Consider the following 17,648-nt stretch of genomic DNA (forward strand, 5'->3'; position numbering starts at 1 on the left):
TTTTTTAAAAAGTAAATGAAAAGAATTCTTTTAAACTATTACAATATGTATTCCCATAAATGTTTTTTCATTTTAAAATGTTTTTGTATTTTGATGCAAAATTTGTTTTTAACTTTGAGTGGAAAGTAGGCTTTGGTTAACTGCTATTCGACTTGGCTTACAAACACTGCTATTGTTCATTTTCAACTTCATTTCCTCCAAGATTTAAAAACACACTTTAGGGTATTATGTGTAAAAAGCATCTGTCAAGTAAAATATGTTTCCCAAATATTTTACTATTTATCTGAAGATGCTTCATTTTCAAGTTTGAAAAGAAAATGAAAATTCCAAAGTACTATTTCAACATAATAAGAAGTGTTTTTCATAAAGATGGCTTTCCTGTTTGCACCTGCTGAAGCCCCAAGACGTTTTCCCACTATTATGTAAAAGTGGAAAGGAACAGCACCAGGAAACTGCCACCAATTACACGTGAGGAGGCGAGCTGTCCTCCAGCAATCAGTTGAAATCTACTTCCTTCACTAAAATGCTGATTTCTTTGTAAGATACACTCACTGCTGTACTTAAACAAGACACTGTGAGGGAAGTCAGTTAAAAAAAAAAACAGGTCACATTTCAATTTCTACCACTAGCATTGCTGAAAACTAAATGTCTGTCATCAACCGGAAGAGAAAAACAAATCACACTATTATTCACTTTATAAGTCCCAAACACACACCCTAATACTCTTTAAAGAAGTCCCCTCTTAAAACAACTTTCTTATACACCACGCAACATTTTTACTGATTTAAAGCTTAATGAGAGTTGGCAAGAAATATATTAAAACACTGTCACCATCACCTAATATAACATGATATGAGATTAGAATTAGAGTCATTCCAGGTTGTTAAGTAAACGAAAAGCATCCAAATACCTAAAGAGTTACAGCGCTCGATCTGATTGGAAACCGGCTGCAATGATGCAAACCTAGAGTCAGGCCTGCAGCTCTTCAGTTTCACAAACAGCGCCTTCTTCAGGGCACAGGTGAAATACCGAGTGCCTCTGAAGGTTCCATCCGTACAGCCTGCACACTCATCTTCCTGAAAAAGAAATGCTTCAATATGCATTATACCGTGCCTTACAGAGACAGTATACAAAGAACTAAGGTTTCTAAGACCTGTTTCTAGTATACCCTTTCCCACCTCTCCCTCTTCGCACCTGTACTGAGAACCCTGTCAAGAAAAAGGAGTTGAGTAATCAGTGCTTTAGCACACAGCTACTGATTTAAGAAGTGAATTCCTTAATCCAGCATGAAGCCCTTCTTGTATTTCCTTTCAGAATACATGCTTCAACCTCTCCTGGTTAAACAGGCTTTCCCGCACCATTTCTACAAGCACTAAAACAGGCAGGGAAGGAAAGGCTATTTATTTTAATCCTCATTCTTGCCTTCCCGCCATGCTCCACAAGATAGTATTCACTAGCATGGAAACAAACAAGAAAAAAAAAAAAAAGAAAGAAATACATTTAAATTGGCCAGGTGTGGTGGCTCATGCCCATAATCCTAGTACTTTAGGAGGCCGAGGCGGGCGGATCACTTGAGTCCAGGAGTTTGAGACCAGCCTGGGCAACATGGCGAAACCCTGTCTCTACTAAAAATACAAAAAACTAGCCAAGCATGGTGGTGCATGTCTGTAATTCCAGCTACTCAGGTGACTGAGGCAAGAGAACAGCTTAAGCCCAGGAGGTCAAGGCTGCAGTGAGCCCTGACTGTGCTACTGCACTCCAGTCTAGGTGATAGAGTGAGACCCCATCTCTAAATAAATGCTAAACATACTCAACTTCTCCTTTCCTGATTACAAAATATCAAACGATATGTTCTCCTGATCTCTAACGGGAAAACCTTTCCCTCTAGCAAAGGTCTCAAAAGATCTCTAAAAATGGTGATTAATTTTAAAGCCAGTGATATAATTCTTAGAACTGACCAGGGGAAGCGGCTGAAGAAGACAGACAAAAGATGATGGCAAATTTGTTTGATTTACTAAATTTTGTTTAATATAAGGAGCCTAAATCGATTGGCCTAAAAATCAACTTTCATTCCTTGAACGTAAATCAACTAACATTAGGACAAGTGGGTCGCAAGCCTCAGGGGTGGCAAAGGGAAGTCAGGCAACATGGTGAGAAAATTCTTCTACAGTGATAGCTTTTCTGACAAATATAACAGTTTGTCAAAAGCATATAATGGGGTGAAATCTGCATAAAATCTCATAGAGAAAAAAATCGAAATTTTGGGGTCAAGTTAAATTACCAGTTCCAGTCCAGCAAGTACTTCATTCAGTCCTGGGGGCTGACCGATCCAACGGATTACCCCGTAGAAAGGAGGGTTCTCCTTAACTTCAGCCAATGAGCCCACTTCTAGACCATGTGAGTTCCCAGGAGGCATAGCCAAGGGTGGACTCTCCTGGACGGGTGCAGTGTTTAGCTCTTCCATCACAGACTGGGCTGACAGAGAAAGTGGACTGTGGCCAATACTTCCATTGGTATTGGGCATCTTTGTGAGACTGAACGGTAAAGAGTGGAATCTGTTCTCGGTGGACAGTGAGTTCACAGGAGGAGGCTGGAGTGGTGGTGAAGAACGGTCAAAGTCTGTAGATATCTCTGTAAGAGATTTTGCAGGGTCTTCTGCAACTAAAAAATTATTCCTAATTAGAGAAATGTATTCAAGGATATTGACTCTGTCTTACATTTCTAAAACTTAATATACAGATATAGTCCAACCGATAGTACTCTCATAGGCACAAAGTTATTATCTCCAACAGTGTTCTCGCTTCTCCCTCCATCTCCATATTTACGCACCTCAGTCAATGGCACCCAATTGTTCAAACCAAAAAATCTTCATCAGTGGGTATCGTATAGGTGACAGTCTTTGTCCAAAATACAATTAACTGAGAAAGCAGTACAAAAAGATACCAAAAACCTTAAGAAACGCTTCTAAATAACTAATGAATCAAAAAAGAAATAATAAGTTTTAACAATAAAGAAAAAAGAGAAAAAGAAACAAAGAAAGAAAGAATCCTTGTGGAACACGGCTAAATTAATACTTATAAGGGAATTTTATAGATTGAATTGCTTATTTCAGAAAAAAACAAAAGCTAAATATGAACTCAGCATACAACTTGGGAAGTTAAAAGAACAGAATAACCCCCAAAAAGGTAGAGAAGAATAAACTAAAGAACAGAAACAATAGGAGAGAGAAAACAAACATACAATAAGAAGTTCAAAGCCAGAACAAACACAAACACACAATGTAATTTAAGAGAAACCAAACACATGATAAAGAGAGTCACGGCCAAAAGCTATTTCCTTAAAATGACTAATACAGTTGACAGGCAGGTACTGCAGATCACTGAGGAAAGAATGAACTTCTTACTAAACGCTGTTGAGATAATTGGTTATCCATATGTTTAAAAAAAATTAAACTGGAATCCTACTCATACTCTACACGAAAATCAGCTCCAGGTGGCTTAAAGACAAATGTGGCAGGCAAAACTCTAAAGGCTGGGAGACCACAGAGTAAGGCCTGTTTGCCTTTCCATTCTCATCTCATGAGTGTCATGCCTCTTTCTCTGTTCCAGTGCCTGGCAAACACTAGCTTCCATTCTTCCACGAGGACTTTGCATATGCTATTTCTTCTCCCGAGGAGGTTCTGGCCCCTTTCACTTTGTCATCTGTCACTCCTCTGGTAAACCTAAGCATGTGTCACTGCCCCAAATAAACATCTCCAAGACGCTGAGAAAAATCATCTTTGGTGTATTCTCACAGCATCACGCACCTTCACTGCACACAGCACCAAGGCAACTCTACTTCCGTGTCTGTGGTTGTTTGATTAATTTCTGTCTCAACAACTTAACTGCAAACTCACAAAGGACACGAACCATGTCTACTTTTTCTCACCATTTTCATCTTGATGCCTAAAAGAATGCCTGGCAATCATAAGCACTCAATAAATACTTGTTGAACAAATGAACAAAGAAGAGAATAGATGAAAATGATGTCCCAGGACCAAGGGAAGATAAACTTTTTTAAAAGGGAGTCCTTTAAAGAGGTCAGGAAGGAACCAGACAGAAATCTTCCACCCTAAATAGATCGGTTAAAGGAAAAGAACAAATTACTAATCCATTTCTTAAACATTTTAATAATCTTAACAGCAGTACAGTTCAAACTGTGTACAATATTTTAGTTCAGCAATATTACAAAGAGTGGTCTACTTATTCTGTTTACAAAAACTACAAATATTGCTATAAAAAGCCATTTTTCTTTGATGAGTTAAAAAGAAAGGATCACTATAAAGAGCACTAAAATTACAGATTACCTTCATCAATGTACCATGTATTTTTTGATTTGGATTGTGGTTGTGAGTCAACAGAAGACCCATTTAAGGTATAAAATAATTCAGATCTGTTTCTATTTCCAGGGTCTGAGGTAGATCCTATAGAACAAGAAAAGTTTCATTTAAAAATAAAGTCAATATAGCATCAAAGGTTTTTTTAGTAAGAGAAATTAATATGCATATGATGTTAATAACTGTTTACATAACCAATAAATGTATATAAACACAATATGTTTTTTAACTGTCTTCAGCTTTTAAAAATTTGGTAACCATTTTGGCAATATTTAAAATATTCTTCAGCCCAAAAGTCAATATAGGAGGGAAACAGGAGTAAGTGAAAAGGAAGGTCCACTCATTTTTAAAAAATGAACTGCTTTAAGAAATTGTTCCATGTACCACAGCTTATTTTTAAATATCAAAATCACCATTCCTCAGCTTCATTTGATAGACCCACTGGTTCACAAATTTAACCTATTATTTTAAAAAAAGGTAATCCTCAAATGCTATATATAAATCGATACACAAATTGCATTTAAAAATAGTTACGTTTTAAACATTTTGGAATTTTTGGTCATCAAATTCCTTGTATCTTTGAAAAAATCAAGCACTATTATTTCTTACAGATTGGATTTATTGTATGTGAGAGGGCAAGTGTAGCTGTGCCACAGCCATTTCAAGACATTACCTTGCCTCAGTATTAATTCAAGGACATGCCACACACAGTGGGGGCAGTGGGCTCTCCAGAACCCACAAAAAAACTGATTTTCCTTTTCAAATTAAAGTAGGTAGCTGTATATTTTATAACTTTAAGATCTACCACAATACAATTAACATGACATATCTTAAGAAAATCTTTAGTCTGTTTCTATTTAAATGAGAGTAGCAAGTTTGAGCTATCCTGTATAGATCTATAGGTTAACATAAAAAAGACTGTTACCTATATATCCTGTAATTAATCCTAAGTCTCCCAGGCCCCAATGTCACACAAAATAATTCTTAAAGTACAATTTCCTTTTAAACGAGCCAAAATTGTAATAATTGAGGAAAAAATATTCTTCTTCTAACCCGTATCTGAGTTAACAAAAATTCTTAGAGCCTTTTTAATGAGCTGTTTGGCTTGTATAACTACCATTCTATAAATCTATGAGTATGTGAAAGCTAACAAGAAAAGAGCTGTAAGCTCCACACATATTGTAAGGAAGCTTCTGGGAAAGAGAATAAATTTTTGCTTAGCAGTTTGAGATTTAATTTGTGCCACATCTAGTTAGTAAAATCCATTTAATTAATCTCTAGTATACTTTATCCTATATAACATTATCTATCCATAAAGGATTATTGTACACAGTTGCAATCCTAAACTATACATACAAATATTCCAAGTAAGGAGTTCCAAAAACCAGTTGATTATAGACCAGCAAAACACACAAGTCCCTATAGGGAACTCTTCCTGAGGTAAAAAAGGCTGGGAACAGTTGGCTTAAACAATATTTATATACAAGCTTTAGTTTCACCACTAAAAATGTTTGAAAGAAAAAAAGTCTACATACATGTTCAGAAGTAATAGCTTATAACCTTTTTTAATGCTATAGCAAATTAGGCATTATATAAATTACTAAAGGTTACATGCTATTGATCCATACCTGTAGCCTTTGGTTTATTATGACTGGATGAACCTTTGTCCCCAACACCTCTTGACATAAAGGCAAGTTTGGGAGGCCTCCTTTCCTGTGTCACGCTCTCTGAAACAGTGAACATGCTTTTTAAAGATAAAGGCAAATTCTTACAGAAAAGAAACAATCAAGAAAGCAATGACAGTAACAAAATTAAAAAAAAGAAAAAAACCTCTTTCCACAAAAAGGCAGAACTTTTAGTTTTACAAATTATTTTTAAAGGCCATCAAAAGTATTGAAAAAGATAATACCATGGGGGAAAAAATCAATGCTGTATTTCAAAATGTAATTTCTATAAGAAAATACCCTCTCAAAATACAATTCAGCTAAATGCTTTAAGCTCTTGAAAATTTAATTGCTTGTAGTCAATTTTATTTGATCTCTTAAAACACAACAAAGAAAATCTTACTCAGTTTTTTTACAGCATTTCCCAAATCAGCAGGCCTAGAACACCCCTGTGTATTATAAAGTGTTTCGAACTCAAATATTTCTTGAAGATGCTGAGATAAACAAAGATAAATAATTTCTTTACTGCATGGAACCAGAACCTTTAATATGCTAATGCGCATTGTGAATTGCTCAGGGAGAAACAAAATAAACTTACTGATAAAAATTTTTATGCCACTTTGCTTAGCATCTTAGATTAATATATTTCATGAACACAGTTTGAAAAAAGCCTGGTTAGGAATATGTGTCATCGTTAGGAAAGTTCTGGTTAAGAACATATATCTGCTTTTAAAAACATATATGTTAAGAATAACACAGTTGTGTATACAAACACTTATACATATACAAGAGGAAAACATAGAGAATTACACACAGATTAAAAATACAGAAAGCCAGAGACATAGCAATAATATACGTGAAAAAACACTCACAATTATTTCTGAAACATAATAAGTGTGGTAAACTTGTTTTGAATACAAAGACCACTCTAGACCTTAAAGCCCAGCAATGATCATAAAATACACCTAAATACTGATGAAGACAATGTAGAAGAGGCAGTGTGGAAAGTTCTTCCTTTGAAAAATTCAACAACACATCCGTGGAGTCCAACACGACACTTAGGAGTCATACCTGATAAAGCTGTGTGTCAGCAAAAACGGTATCACCCACAGTGGATTTGAGGACAGAAAGAAAGAAATAGGAAAATTTTTACATTTTAAACACAAGGAAAAGACTTTTCTTAAAAAAAAGAGGAAATCATACTAAATGAATTATATGTAAATACTTGGTAACTTTTTCCATGGTTGAAGGAGAAGGGGGATGTATTACTAAACTATATCTTAAACATCTCATAATACGATCCAATAGAATATGAAAATATTTTAATTAAAAAATTATACCAGTTAACCATGATTTCCATCAAATGATATAAGAAGAGAAAAGCTACGTACTAATACCGTGGTCCCCACTTATCCACACTTTTACCTTTGATGGTATCAGTTACCCACAGTCAACCACTGTCCAAAAATATTAAACGAAAAATTGCAGAAATAGACAATTCGTAAGTTTTAAGTTGCATACCGTTCTGAGTATTATAACAAAATCTTGCACCATCCTAATCTATAACCCCTGGACACGACCCATCCCCCTGTCCAGCATCTCCACGCTGTGTCTACTCCCTGCCTTCGTAGTCACTTGGTAGCCACCTCAGTCATCAGATCAACTACTGCAGTATCACAGTGCTTACGTTCAAGTCACCCTTATTTTACTTAATAATAGTTCTGAAGTATAAGAGTAATGATGTTGCCACATGATTATTATTGTCTCTTTTCAGATTAATTACTGTTTTTAATATCTTATTGTGCCTACTATACAAATTAAACTTTATCAGAGGCATGAATGTAGAGGAAAAACACAGTATATGTAGGGTTCAGTACTATCCATAGTCTCAGGTATCCACTGGGGGTCTTGGAAGTATCCCTTGATGAAAGAGGAGACTACTGTTCTTTTATGATGCTGTCATTCAGATATCTTTAAATAGTACCCATGACAGCTACTTCAGAAGGAAAATCTTAGTCACTGAGAAGAGTTCCCAAATTATAGCATGTAAATTTACTAAAGGAAAACAACTCCCACTATTAACTGTAATTAACTGCATATAACATTTTTTAAGTATGTTCACATGTATACCACGATATAGATCCATTATGTAGTTAGTAACCATTATAACAAATGCAGCAAGTGCTCTTCCCTTTGTTAGGCTTTGAAGGCAGCCTGGCAGGACCGGAGGACCAACTGGATGGCCAGTGGTGACAGTTCTGCAGGTGACACTAGGGAGGAGCTCCAAAGATTAGGAATGTGAGCAGGAGGGCACTGGAGTTGGAAACTGTGGCTACCTTCTGCCAAAGGCTGTCTGAGAGTCGTCAAATATCAGCTCTGAAGAAGTGGACATTCCATCAGAATTCTATACAGACAAAGGGGCACAAACCACCTCTAATTGCCCTCCAGCAATTACACACCAAATATTTCTTGTTCCTTTGTCACAACTGTGTTCATGGCCCAAAACTACTTGGGTCAAAGCAAAGCTTTCAAACTTAAATGAATTATAAGTGATTACCAACTCAGGAAAAGATAAATATGGGATGAAAAACAAGGTAAGAAATAAATTCAGGCCGGGCGCAGTGGCTCAAGCCTGTAATCCCAGCACTTTGGGAGGCTGAGACGGGCGGATCACAAGGTCAGGAGATCGAGACCATCCTGGCTAACCCGGTGAAACCCCGTCTCTACTAAAAAATACAAAAAACTAGCCGGGCGACGTAGCGGGCGCCTGTAGTCACAGCTACTCAGGAGGCTGAGGCAGGAGAATGGCGTAAACCTGGGAGACGGAGCTAGCAGTGAGCTGAGATCCGGCCACTGCACTCCAGCCTGGGTGACAGAGCGAGACTCCGTCTCAAAAAAAAAAAAAAAAAAGAAAGAAATTCAGCTGGCAATTTTGTGTGATTAAAACAATCCTGATTAAAGATATTAAAAGATATAGAAGATAAGTCCACCAAACAGCATGTGTAAAAATGTACAGAGCAGCCCTATTCATTATAATCAAAAACTGAAAACAAGCTATTCTGCAGAAGAATAGAGAAACAAATTATGGTCTATTCATACAATGGAATACTACACAGCAATAAAAAAGGAATAAACGACTGATAAACAGGGCAACATGGACATTGTGTTCAGCAAAAGAAACCAAACCTAAAGCATCCATTATATATACACAGCAAGACTGCATTTAAATGATAAAATTCACAGCTTATCCATCACTTGTTGAGTTAACCAGAAAAAGAAAAATCCTTTGGAGAATCTTGAGCTGGAAATCATAACAATAAACTAGTGAACAAGTTACTGTTCAAATCAAATGAAATGTCTATGAATTTGAATGACCCAGTAAATTAAGAGAAATTGTTTAATTAACGTGCTGCTTAACATCAGCAGCCACAAGAGCATAATTCAGACTCAAATGAGAATTTAATATCCACAGAAATCTTGTGAAGAAAATATAGTTTACTTGAGTAGAATGAGGTATTATTAAACCCGACACTAGAAATATCCTAATAGCAACTATTCAGAAATCTCTAAAAGGTTGGGTTCCTGATCAGAATAAATATTTTCCATAATAGTATATGAAAAATTGTTCAAGAAATGCTGGAAGGTGCCATACAGATAACACCAAAAGTTGCATGCTATAGATCTGGTGCTTCAAATTATCCTTCTTCAGGGCTCCAGCTCTAACTGTCTCATAGGACCAGGAGTTCTCCCTATACAGGCAATATTCATGGTGACTCTGATTGACAAGCCATCTCTACAAAAGCCACGTATTACTGTCTACCAAAATGTAAAATGCACATAGCCTTTGACCTAGCAATTCTACTCCTAGAAAGTTATCACTTTACACTGGCACACATGCTAACTGATACATAGATACGAAGTTATTCACTGAAGCACTGCTTATAACAGCAAAAGATTGAAAACAACCTAAATGCTCATCAGTAGGAGACTGGTTCAAAAACTATGATACGTGCATAAAATGAAATATAATGCAATGATTCAAACAAAAGACTAAGTATACAATTTATATACTAATATTAAATAATCTCTAATATCTATTGTTAAGTTAAAAAGGAAGGTGCAACTTCCACTTCTGGAAAGATAAAGTAGATGTACATCCTATTTCTCTTGCTAAGTACAACTAAAATCTCTAGACATAATACATAAAACAAATATAAGAAGACTTTGAAAGGTAGAGATGGGAAGGTAGACCAGCTAGGAACCTCAAGACTTAAGAAATAACATCATGGAGATTTCCCTCTGGGTTTTCTTCTTGACTACATTCTTATCTCATACTTAGAGCTAAAAATCTCAGCACCGTGGAAACATCAACAGGCACAGACTAAAGAAGGCCCCAACAAAAGTTCTGCTCTCTCTAGCCAAAGGATATCAATTCTCCCCAAAGTTATATACAGGTTTAATGCAATTCCTATCAAAATATCAAGAAGATTTTGTATAGATGTACACAAGATTATTCTAAAATGCATATGGAAAGGCAAAAGATCTAGAATAACTAAAATAATTTTGGAAAAGAAGAATAAAGTAGGAGGAATTAGTTTAATAGATTGCAAGACTTACTAGTTAGCCACAGTGATCGAGACTGTGGTATGGGCAGTAGGACAGACACACAGATCAATGGAACAGAATGGAGAACCATGAAATAGACCCACATAAATATACCCAACTGAATTTTGACAAAAGCAGATAAATAATTCAATGGAAGAAAGAATCTTTTCAACAAATAGTGATGGAGCAATTAGATATCCACAGATTTTTTAAAAAATGAAATTCTACTTACATCTCACACCTTACACAAAACTAACTCAAAATAGATTATAGACTTAAATGTAAAAAGTAAATCTATGAAATTTTTTGGAAAACAGAGAACAAGGATGCAAAGAAATTAGAACCCTCATACACTGTGGCTGGAAAAGTAAATGGTGCAGCTCCTTCGGAAAATCATCTGGCAGTTCCACAAATGACTAAACACAAGGTCACCATATGACCCAGCAATTCCACTCCTAGGCAGTACCCAATAGAACTGAAAACAGGTGTCCACAGAATAACTTGTATATGAATGTTCACACAGCATTTTTAATATAGTCAAAAACTAGAAACTGATGTCCATTGACTGAAAAATGGATAAACAAAATATGGCAGATCCATTTATTGGAATATTATTCAACCATAAAGAAGGTTGGAGTACTGATTTTGCTATCACATGGATGAACCCTGAAAAGATTATGCTTAATTGAAGAAGCCAGACACAAAAGCCACACATTTTTTATTCTATTTATGTGAAATGTCCAGAATAGGCAAGTCTGTAGAAACAGAAAGCAGATCAGTGGTTGTCAGGGTCTCAGGGTAAGAGACAATGGGAAGTAACTGCTTAATGGGTACTGGGTTCCCATGAAAATGTTCTAGAACTGGATAGTGCGCGGTAAGGGTTGCACAACATACTACATTTCAATTTTCAAAAGCTTAGGAGAAAATCTTCCATATGTAGAGCTAAACAAAAGTTGTTGAACTTGACACAAAAGCTTGATCCATACAAGGAAAACTTTATAAACTTGACTTCATAAAAATAAAAATCTTGTACTCTGTGAAAGACCCTATTAAGAGGATGAAAAGACAACTACACATTGGGAGATAAAATGTATCAAACAAAGAATTCGTATCAAGGATACATAAAGACTTCTCAAAACTCAACCGTAAAAAAGCACAGGATCCAATGAAAACCTGGGCAAAAGAGATGAGGACACCTTTCACTCAAGAATATATATGAAGGCTGCGCATGGTGGCTCATGCCTGTAATCCCAGCACTTTGGGAAGCCGAGGCGGGTGGATCACTTGAGGTCAGGAGTTTGAGACCAGCCTGGCCAACATGGTGAAACCCTCTCTCTATTAAAAACACAAAAATTAGCCGGGTATGATGGTGCACACCTGTAATTCCAGTTACTTGGGAGGCTGAGGCAGAAGAATCACTTGAACCCAGGAAGCAGAGGTTACAGTGAGCCGAGATCGCACCACTGCACTCCAGCCTGGGTGACAGAGCAAGACTCCATCCCCCCAAAAAAAGAAAAAGAATATATACAGATGACAGTGAGCACACGTAACGATGTTCAACATCAGCAGCCATCAGGTAAACTCAAATCAAAATCACGATGAGATACAACTACAAATCTCTCTGAATGGATGAAATTAAAATAGTGACAACACCAAATGCTGGAAAGGATACAGAGAAACCAGATTACCCATATACTGCCAGTGGTAATGTAAAAGAGTACAGTCACTCTGGAAAACAGTTTAGCGGTTTCTTACGAAACTAAATTTGCAAATATCAGCGAGTATGAACTTGGACAATTATGTCCAAGAAATGAAGATTTATGTGCACTCAAGAAATTGCATACAAATATTCATAAAAGCATTATTCATAATAGCCAAAAACTGGAAACAAACCAGACGTCCTTCAATGGGTAAACAGTTAAACAAACTGATACATCCATAATATGGAATATTACTCAGGAATAAACAGGAACAATCCATGGATATATAAAATAATATAGATAAATCTCCAGAGAATTATGCTCAGTGAAAAAAGAGCCAGTCTCAAAAAGTTACATACTGTACAACTCCATTTATATAACATTCTTGAAATGACTGAATTATAGAAATGGAGAGCAGATGAGTGGTTGTCAGAGGTTAAAGATGGGGCAGGAGTAAGAGGGAATTCATGCGGCAATAAAAGGGCAACATAAGAGATCTTTGTGGGATGGGAATGTTCTGTCTTTTGATCGTATCAGGGTCAACATTCTGGCTGCACACGTCTTATTTTACAAGATGTTACCACTGGGGAAAATGGGCTAAAGGGCATACAGGATCTCTCTCTCTCTGCATGTGAATCTATAATAATCTGAAATGCTGTAAATCATATAGCTGAAAAAGGGCTTGTATTCAGAATGTATAAATAACTCTCAAAATCCAATCACAAAGAAATAATTAAAAATTGGCCAAAGACTTTCACAGATACTAAACCAAAGAAGATACATAGATGACAAATACGCACATGGAAAGCTGTTTGATATCACTGGCCACCAATGAAGTGCAGAGTAAAACCACAATTAGATGTTAATAAAATTTTAAAAGCTGATCACACCAAGTGTTGGCAAAGATGTGGAAGAATCATATCTCTCATATACTGCTTCCGGGAATGCAAATAATGCAACCACTTTGGAAACACAGCTTGGAAGGATTGGAGGTTTTATTTAAGTTAACAATCACCTATGATATTACCGGCCATTCCACATCTAGGTAGGTACCCAAGTGAAATGAAGGCATACACGTCCATATGAAGATTTGTACACAAATTTTCATAGCAGCATTATTCATAATAGCCAAAAACTGAAAACAACTCAAGTGTCCATCAACAAGTGAATGGATATAGAAACTAGTATAACCATATCAGCAATAAAAAGGACAACATGGATGGATAAAAAATAATTATGTCAAGTGAAACTAAGCCAGACAAAAAAGAATGCATCCTGATTTATTCCATTTCTGTAAAATCCTTTATAATGTGAACAAGTGTATACTGATGTAAAGAAGACCAGTGGTTGTCTGAATGTAGGGGGTGGGAGGACAGGAAGAGGCAGAGGGAAGGATCCCAAGGGACATACTTTGGGGTGATGGATATGTTCACTATCTTGATTGTAGAGATCATCAAAAAAAATAGCATTATACTCCCAATCCCCACAACTAGAACAAAAGACACAGGTTGAACTAGAAAAGCAGAAATGTATAATTTTGGGGTGGTGCTAATTGATATGCTTCATCATAACAACTTCAAGAACCTGAACATAATGTCAAATTAGATATGTTAGCAGTGTTTTTAACCATTTAGAAGAGAAATATAAGAGAGAAACAGTTTTATAACAGGTTTAAGATTCCTGCATCTTTTAATCAAAGGTATCCTTCAGAAGCCAACTATTACAAGCAATTGACTAGAAAGAATTCTTTCCCAAGCTTCCCAGCTGTTCAACTGCTCCAAAAAGAATCTTTTTTCTTTTTTAAAGGCTGGAAATATTAATTTTGTCTTACAAATGAAGGCAATTGGGCAAGAAAAAGAAACTAAGGAACTAAAGGAGACACTTTCACTGTTTTTTTCCCCTCAAGAAAAGAGTCCTAATGATGACATGAAAGGCAGACAAAGACTCATTTAAATAAACTAAATTAATTTTCATTTAAACAACTTTAGTTTTTAAAGTCGATTTGCAAGCTTTATTTTGTTGACAAATAAGTGTAATTTATGTATTATGTTATAAAAGCTGGTATCATTCTTAATTATCTCCTATTGAGGGTTTATGAAAATCAAGCTTTAAAAGAAAAAAAAAAATACCATTCTTTTCCTTTCTCTTCACTGCTCTGAGCCAGCAATAATGACAATGATGACTACTGATTTAGAAGATCAAAGTGTGCCTGACAAGTGACGCCCAAGATATTCATGTAAGTAATTTTTATTATTTTAATCCTCCACCAATATTTTAATAAAACAAAACTGTAAATGTTTTTAAGATAAATACTAGTAATGAAGAATTCTTTGTCAGGTTATATTCCAGGAAAAACAGAAAGGGTGGTTTTTTTCTTTGCTTTTCTTTTTTAATGCCACTGTAGAACCCAAGATAATTTACATTTCAAACCAAATTGAGATGTGGAAAAAATATACAGAAGGAAATACAGCTCTAGAGTGTGTGTGTGGGAGAAAGCACTTCAAGTATTTATTTTACAGCCAAGTGAGAAAAACAATCAATTATACATAAGTCAACTTCATAGTTCAGGTATCTCAATCTTAAATTATAATACTAAACCAATGATTTCCCTGGTCTCCTAACTCATTCAATATAATGAATTACATTCAGTTGTAAAAGGTAAAATTCAAAGAAATGCAATTAAGGTAAGTAAAGAGAACGGTTACTGTCAATCGAAAATGCTTTTTTTTTTTTTTTTTTTTTTGAGCTTTCAAAAGTACCCTTTGGAATTTAAAAAAAGAAAAATTGAAACCCACAAACCCACACAGGCATATCCCGGAGATATTGCAGGTTCTGTTCCAGACCACCACAATAAAGCAAATATTACAATAAAGCAAGTCACACAAATGTTTTGGTTTCCCAGTGCATATGAAAGTTATGTTTACACTATACTGTAGTCCATTACATGTGCAATACCATCATGTTATTAAAAATAATGTATATACCTTAATTTTTAAAATATTTCATTGCTAAAAAATGTTAATGATTATCTGAGCCTTCAAGGAGTCATAGTCTTTTTGCTGGTAGAGGCTCTTGCCTCAGTGTGGATGGCTGCTGACTGATCACAGTGACGGTTGCTGAAGGTTGGAGTGACTGTGGCAATTTCCTAAAACAAGACAACAATGAAGTTGGCTCTTTCTTTCATAAAAGATTTTTCTGTAGCATGTGATACTGTTTGATAGCATTTTACTCACAATAGAAGTTCTTTCAAAACTGGAGTCAATCCTCTCCCAAGTCCTGCTGCTTCTTTACTAAGTTTATGGAATATTCTAAATCCTTTGTTGTCATCTCAACAACGCTCACAGTATCCTCACCAGGAGTTGATGTCATCTCAATGAATCACTTTTCCTTTCCTCATCCGCTCAAGTTTTATCATGAGACTGCAGCAATTCAGTCAAGTACATTTTCAGGCTCCACCTCTAGTTCTAGTTCTTTTGCTATTTCCACCACATCTACAGTTACTTTTTCCAGTGAAGTCTTCAACCCCTCAAAGTCATCCATGAGGGTTAGAATCAACTTCTCCCAAACTCCTGTTAATGTTGATATTTTGACCTCCTCCCATGAATCATGGATGTTCCTAATGGCATCTAGAATGGTGAATCCTTTTCAGATAGTTTTCAATTGACTTTGCCCAGTCTATCAGAGGAATTATGATCTATGGCAGCCTTACAAAATGTATTTCTTAAATAAAACTTGCAAATAGAAATTACTGCTTGGTCCATATGCTGCAGAACGGATATTGTGCTAGCAGGCATGAAAATAACATTAATCTCCTTGTGCATCTCCATCAAAGCTCTTGAGTGACCAGGTGCACGATCAATGAACAGTAATATTTTGAAAGGAATCCTTTTTCTGAGCAGTAGATCTCAACAGTAGACTTAAAATATTCGTTAAGCATGCTGTAAACAGACGTGTTGTCATCCAGGCTTTGTTGTTCCATTTATAGAGCACAGGCAGAGTACATTTAACATAATTCTTAAGGGCTTTGGGATTTTCAGAATCCTGGCTTCAACTTAAAGTCACCAACTGCATTAACCCCTAACAAAAGAGTCAGCCTATCCTTTGAAGCTTCAAAGCCAGGCATTGACTACTCCTCTCAGCTATGAAAGTCTTAGATGGTGTCTTCTTCCAACAGAAGGCTGTTTTGCCTACACTGAAAATCTTTTGTTTAATGTAGCCACTTTCATCAATTAACTTAGCTAGATCTTCTGATAACTTGCAGCAGTTTCTATATCAGCACTTGCTGCTTCACCTTGCACTTTTATGTTATGGTGATGACATCTTTCCTTAAAGTTTATGAACCAACCTGTGCAAGCTTCCAACTTTTCTTCTACAGCTTTCTTACCTCTCTCAGCCTTTACAGAATTGAAGAGAGTCAGGGCCTTGCTCTGGATTAGGCTTTGGCTTTGGCTTAAGGGAATGTGCTGGTTTGATCTTCTATCCAGATAACTAAACCTTTCTCCATATCAGCAATAAGGCTGTTTTGCTTTTTTATCATTCATGTGTTCACTAAAGCAGCACTTTTAATTTCCTTCAGGAAATTTTCCTTTGCATTCACAACTTAGCTAACTTTGGCACAAGAGGCCTAGTTTTCAGTCTCTCTCAGCTTTCAACACACCTTCCTCACTAAGCTTAATCATTTCTAGCTTTTGATTTAAAGTGAGAGATATGCAACTCTCTCTTTCACTGAAATACTTAGAGGCCATCATAGGATTATGACTTGGCCTAATTTTAATATTTTTGTGTATCAGGAAATAGGGAGGCCCAGGAGTGAGAGAGACAGAGGCCCTACTGGTCAGTGGAGCAGTCAGAACATATACAACATTTATCAGTGGAGTTTGCCATCTTATATGGGTGTGGTTTGTGGTGCCCTAAAACAATTTCAATTATCACATCGAAGATCACTGATTACAGATCACCATAACAGATATAATAATAATGAAAAAGTTTGAAATATTGCAGGAATTATCAAAATGTGACACAGAGACACAAAGTGTGCACATGCTATTGGAAAAATGGCACTGACAGACTTGCCCAAAGCAGGATTGCCACAAACCTTCAATTAATAAAAAACACGTATCTGTGAAGCACAATAAAAGCACTATAAAATTAGGTATGCCTGTATTTGATTTCATAAGACAAGTGAAATTACATTTAGCCATGTTACTTTGGGAAAAACAATATTGGCACAGAATTGGTTACCCCTGCAAGAATACAAAAATAATCACAGAAAATTTATTTCACAAGTGATTCCCCCATAGCTAT

At 36.0% G+C, this 17,648-nt stretch overlaps 1 protein-coding gene across 8 annotated transcripts in view; it reads right to left on the reverse strand.

Moving 5' to 3' along the window:
- CYLD (CYLD lysine 63 deubiquitinase) overlaps window positions 1-17,648 on the reverse strand; it is a 65,412-nt gene that overhangs the window by 19,681 nt on the left and 28,083 nt on the right. For 5 of the 8 annotated variants that reach the window (XM_030925435.1, XM_030925438.1, XM_030925436.1 and 2 more), the window contains 5 exons: window positions 7,111-7,119; window positions 6,004-6,102; window positions 4,346-4,462; window positions 2,282-2,661; window positions 911-1,076 (listed from right to left, as the gene is read on the reverse strand). In XM_030925435.1, coding sequence (XP_030781295.1) covers window positions 911-1,076; window positions 2,282-2,661; window positions 4,346-4,462; window positions 6,004-6,102; window positions 7,111-7,119 — 771 coding nt within the window. The remainder of the gene's footprint in view (window positions 1-910; window positions 1,077-2,281; window positions 2,662-4,345; window positions 4,463-6,003; window positions 6,103-7,110; window positions 7,120-17,648) is intronic. The other 3 variants (XM_030925440.1, XM_030925441.1, XM_030925439.1) reach the window with 1 other exon arrangement.

This window comes from Rhinopithecus roxellana, chromosome 20 (assembly GCF_007565055.1).
Source record: "Rhinopithecus roxellana isolate Shanxi Qingling chromosome 20, ASM756505v1, whole genome shotgun sequence".
Lineage (NCBI taxonomy): Eukaryota > Metazoa > Chordata > Mammalia > Primates > Cercopithecidae > Rhinopithecus > Rhinopithecus roxellana.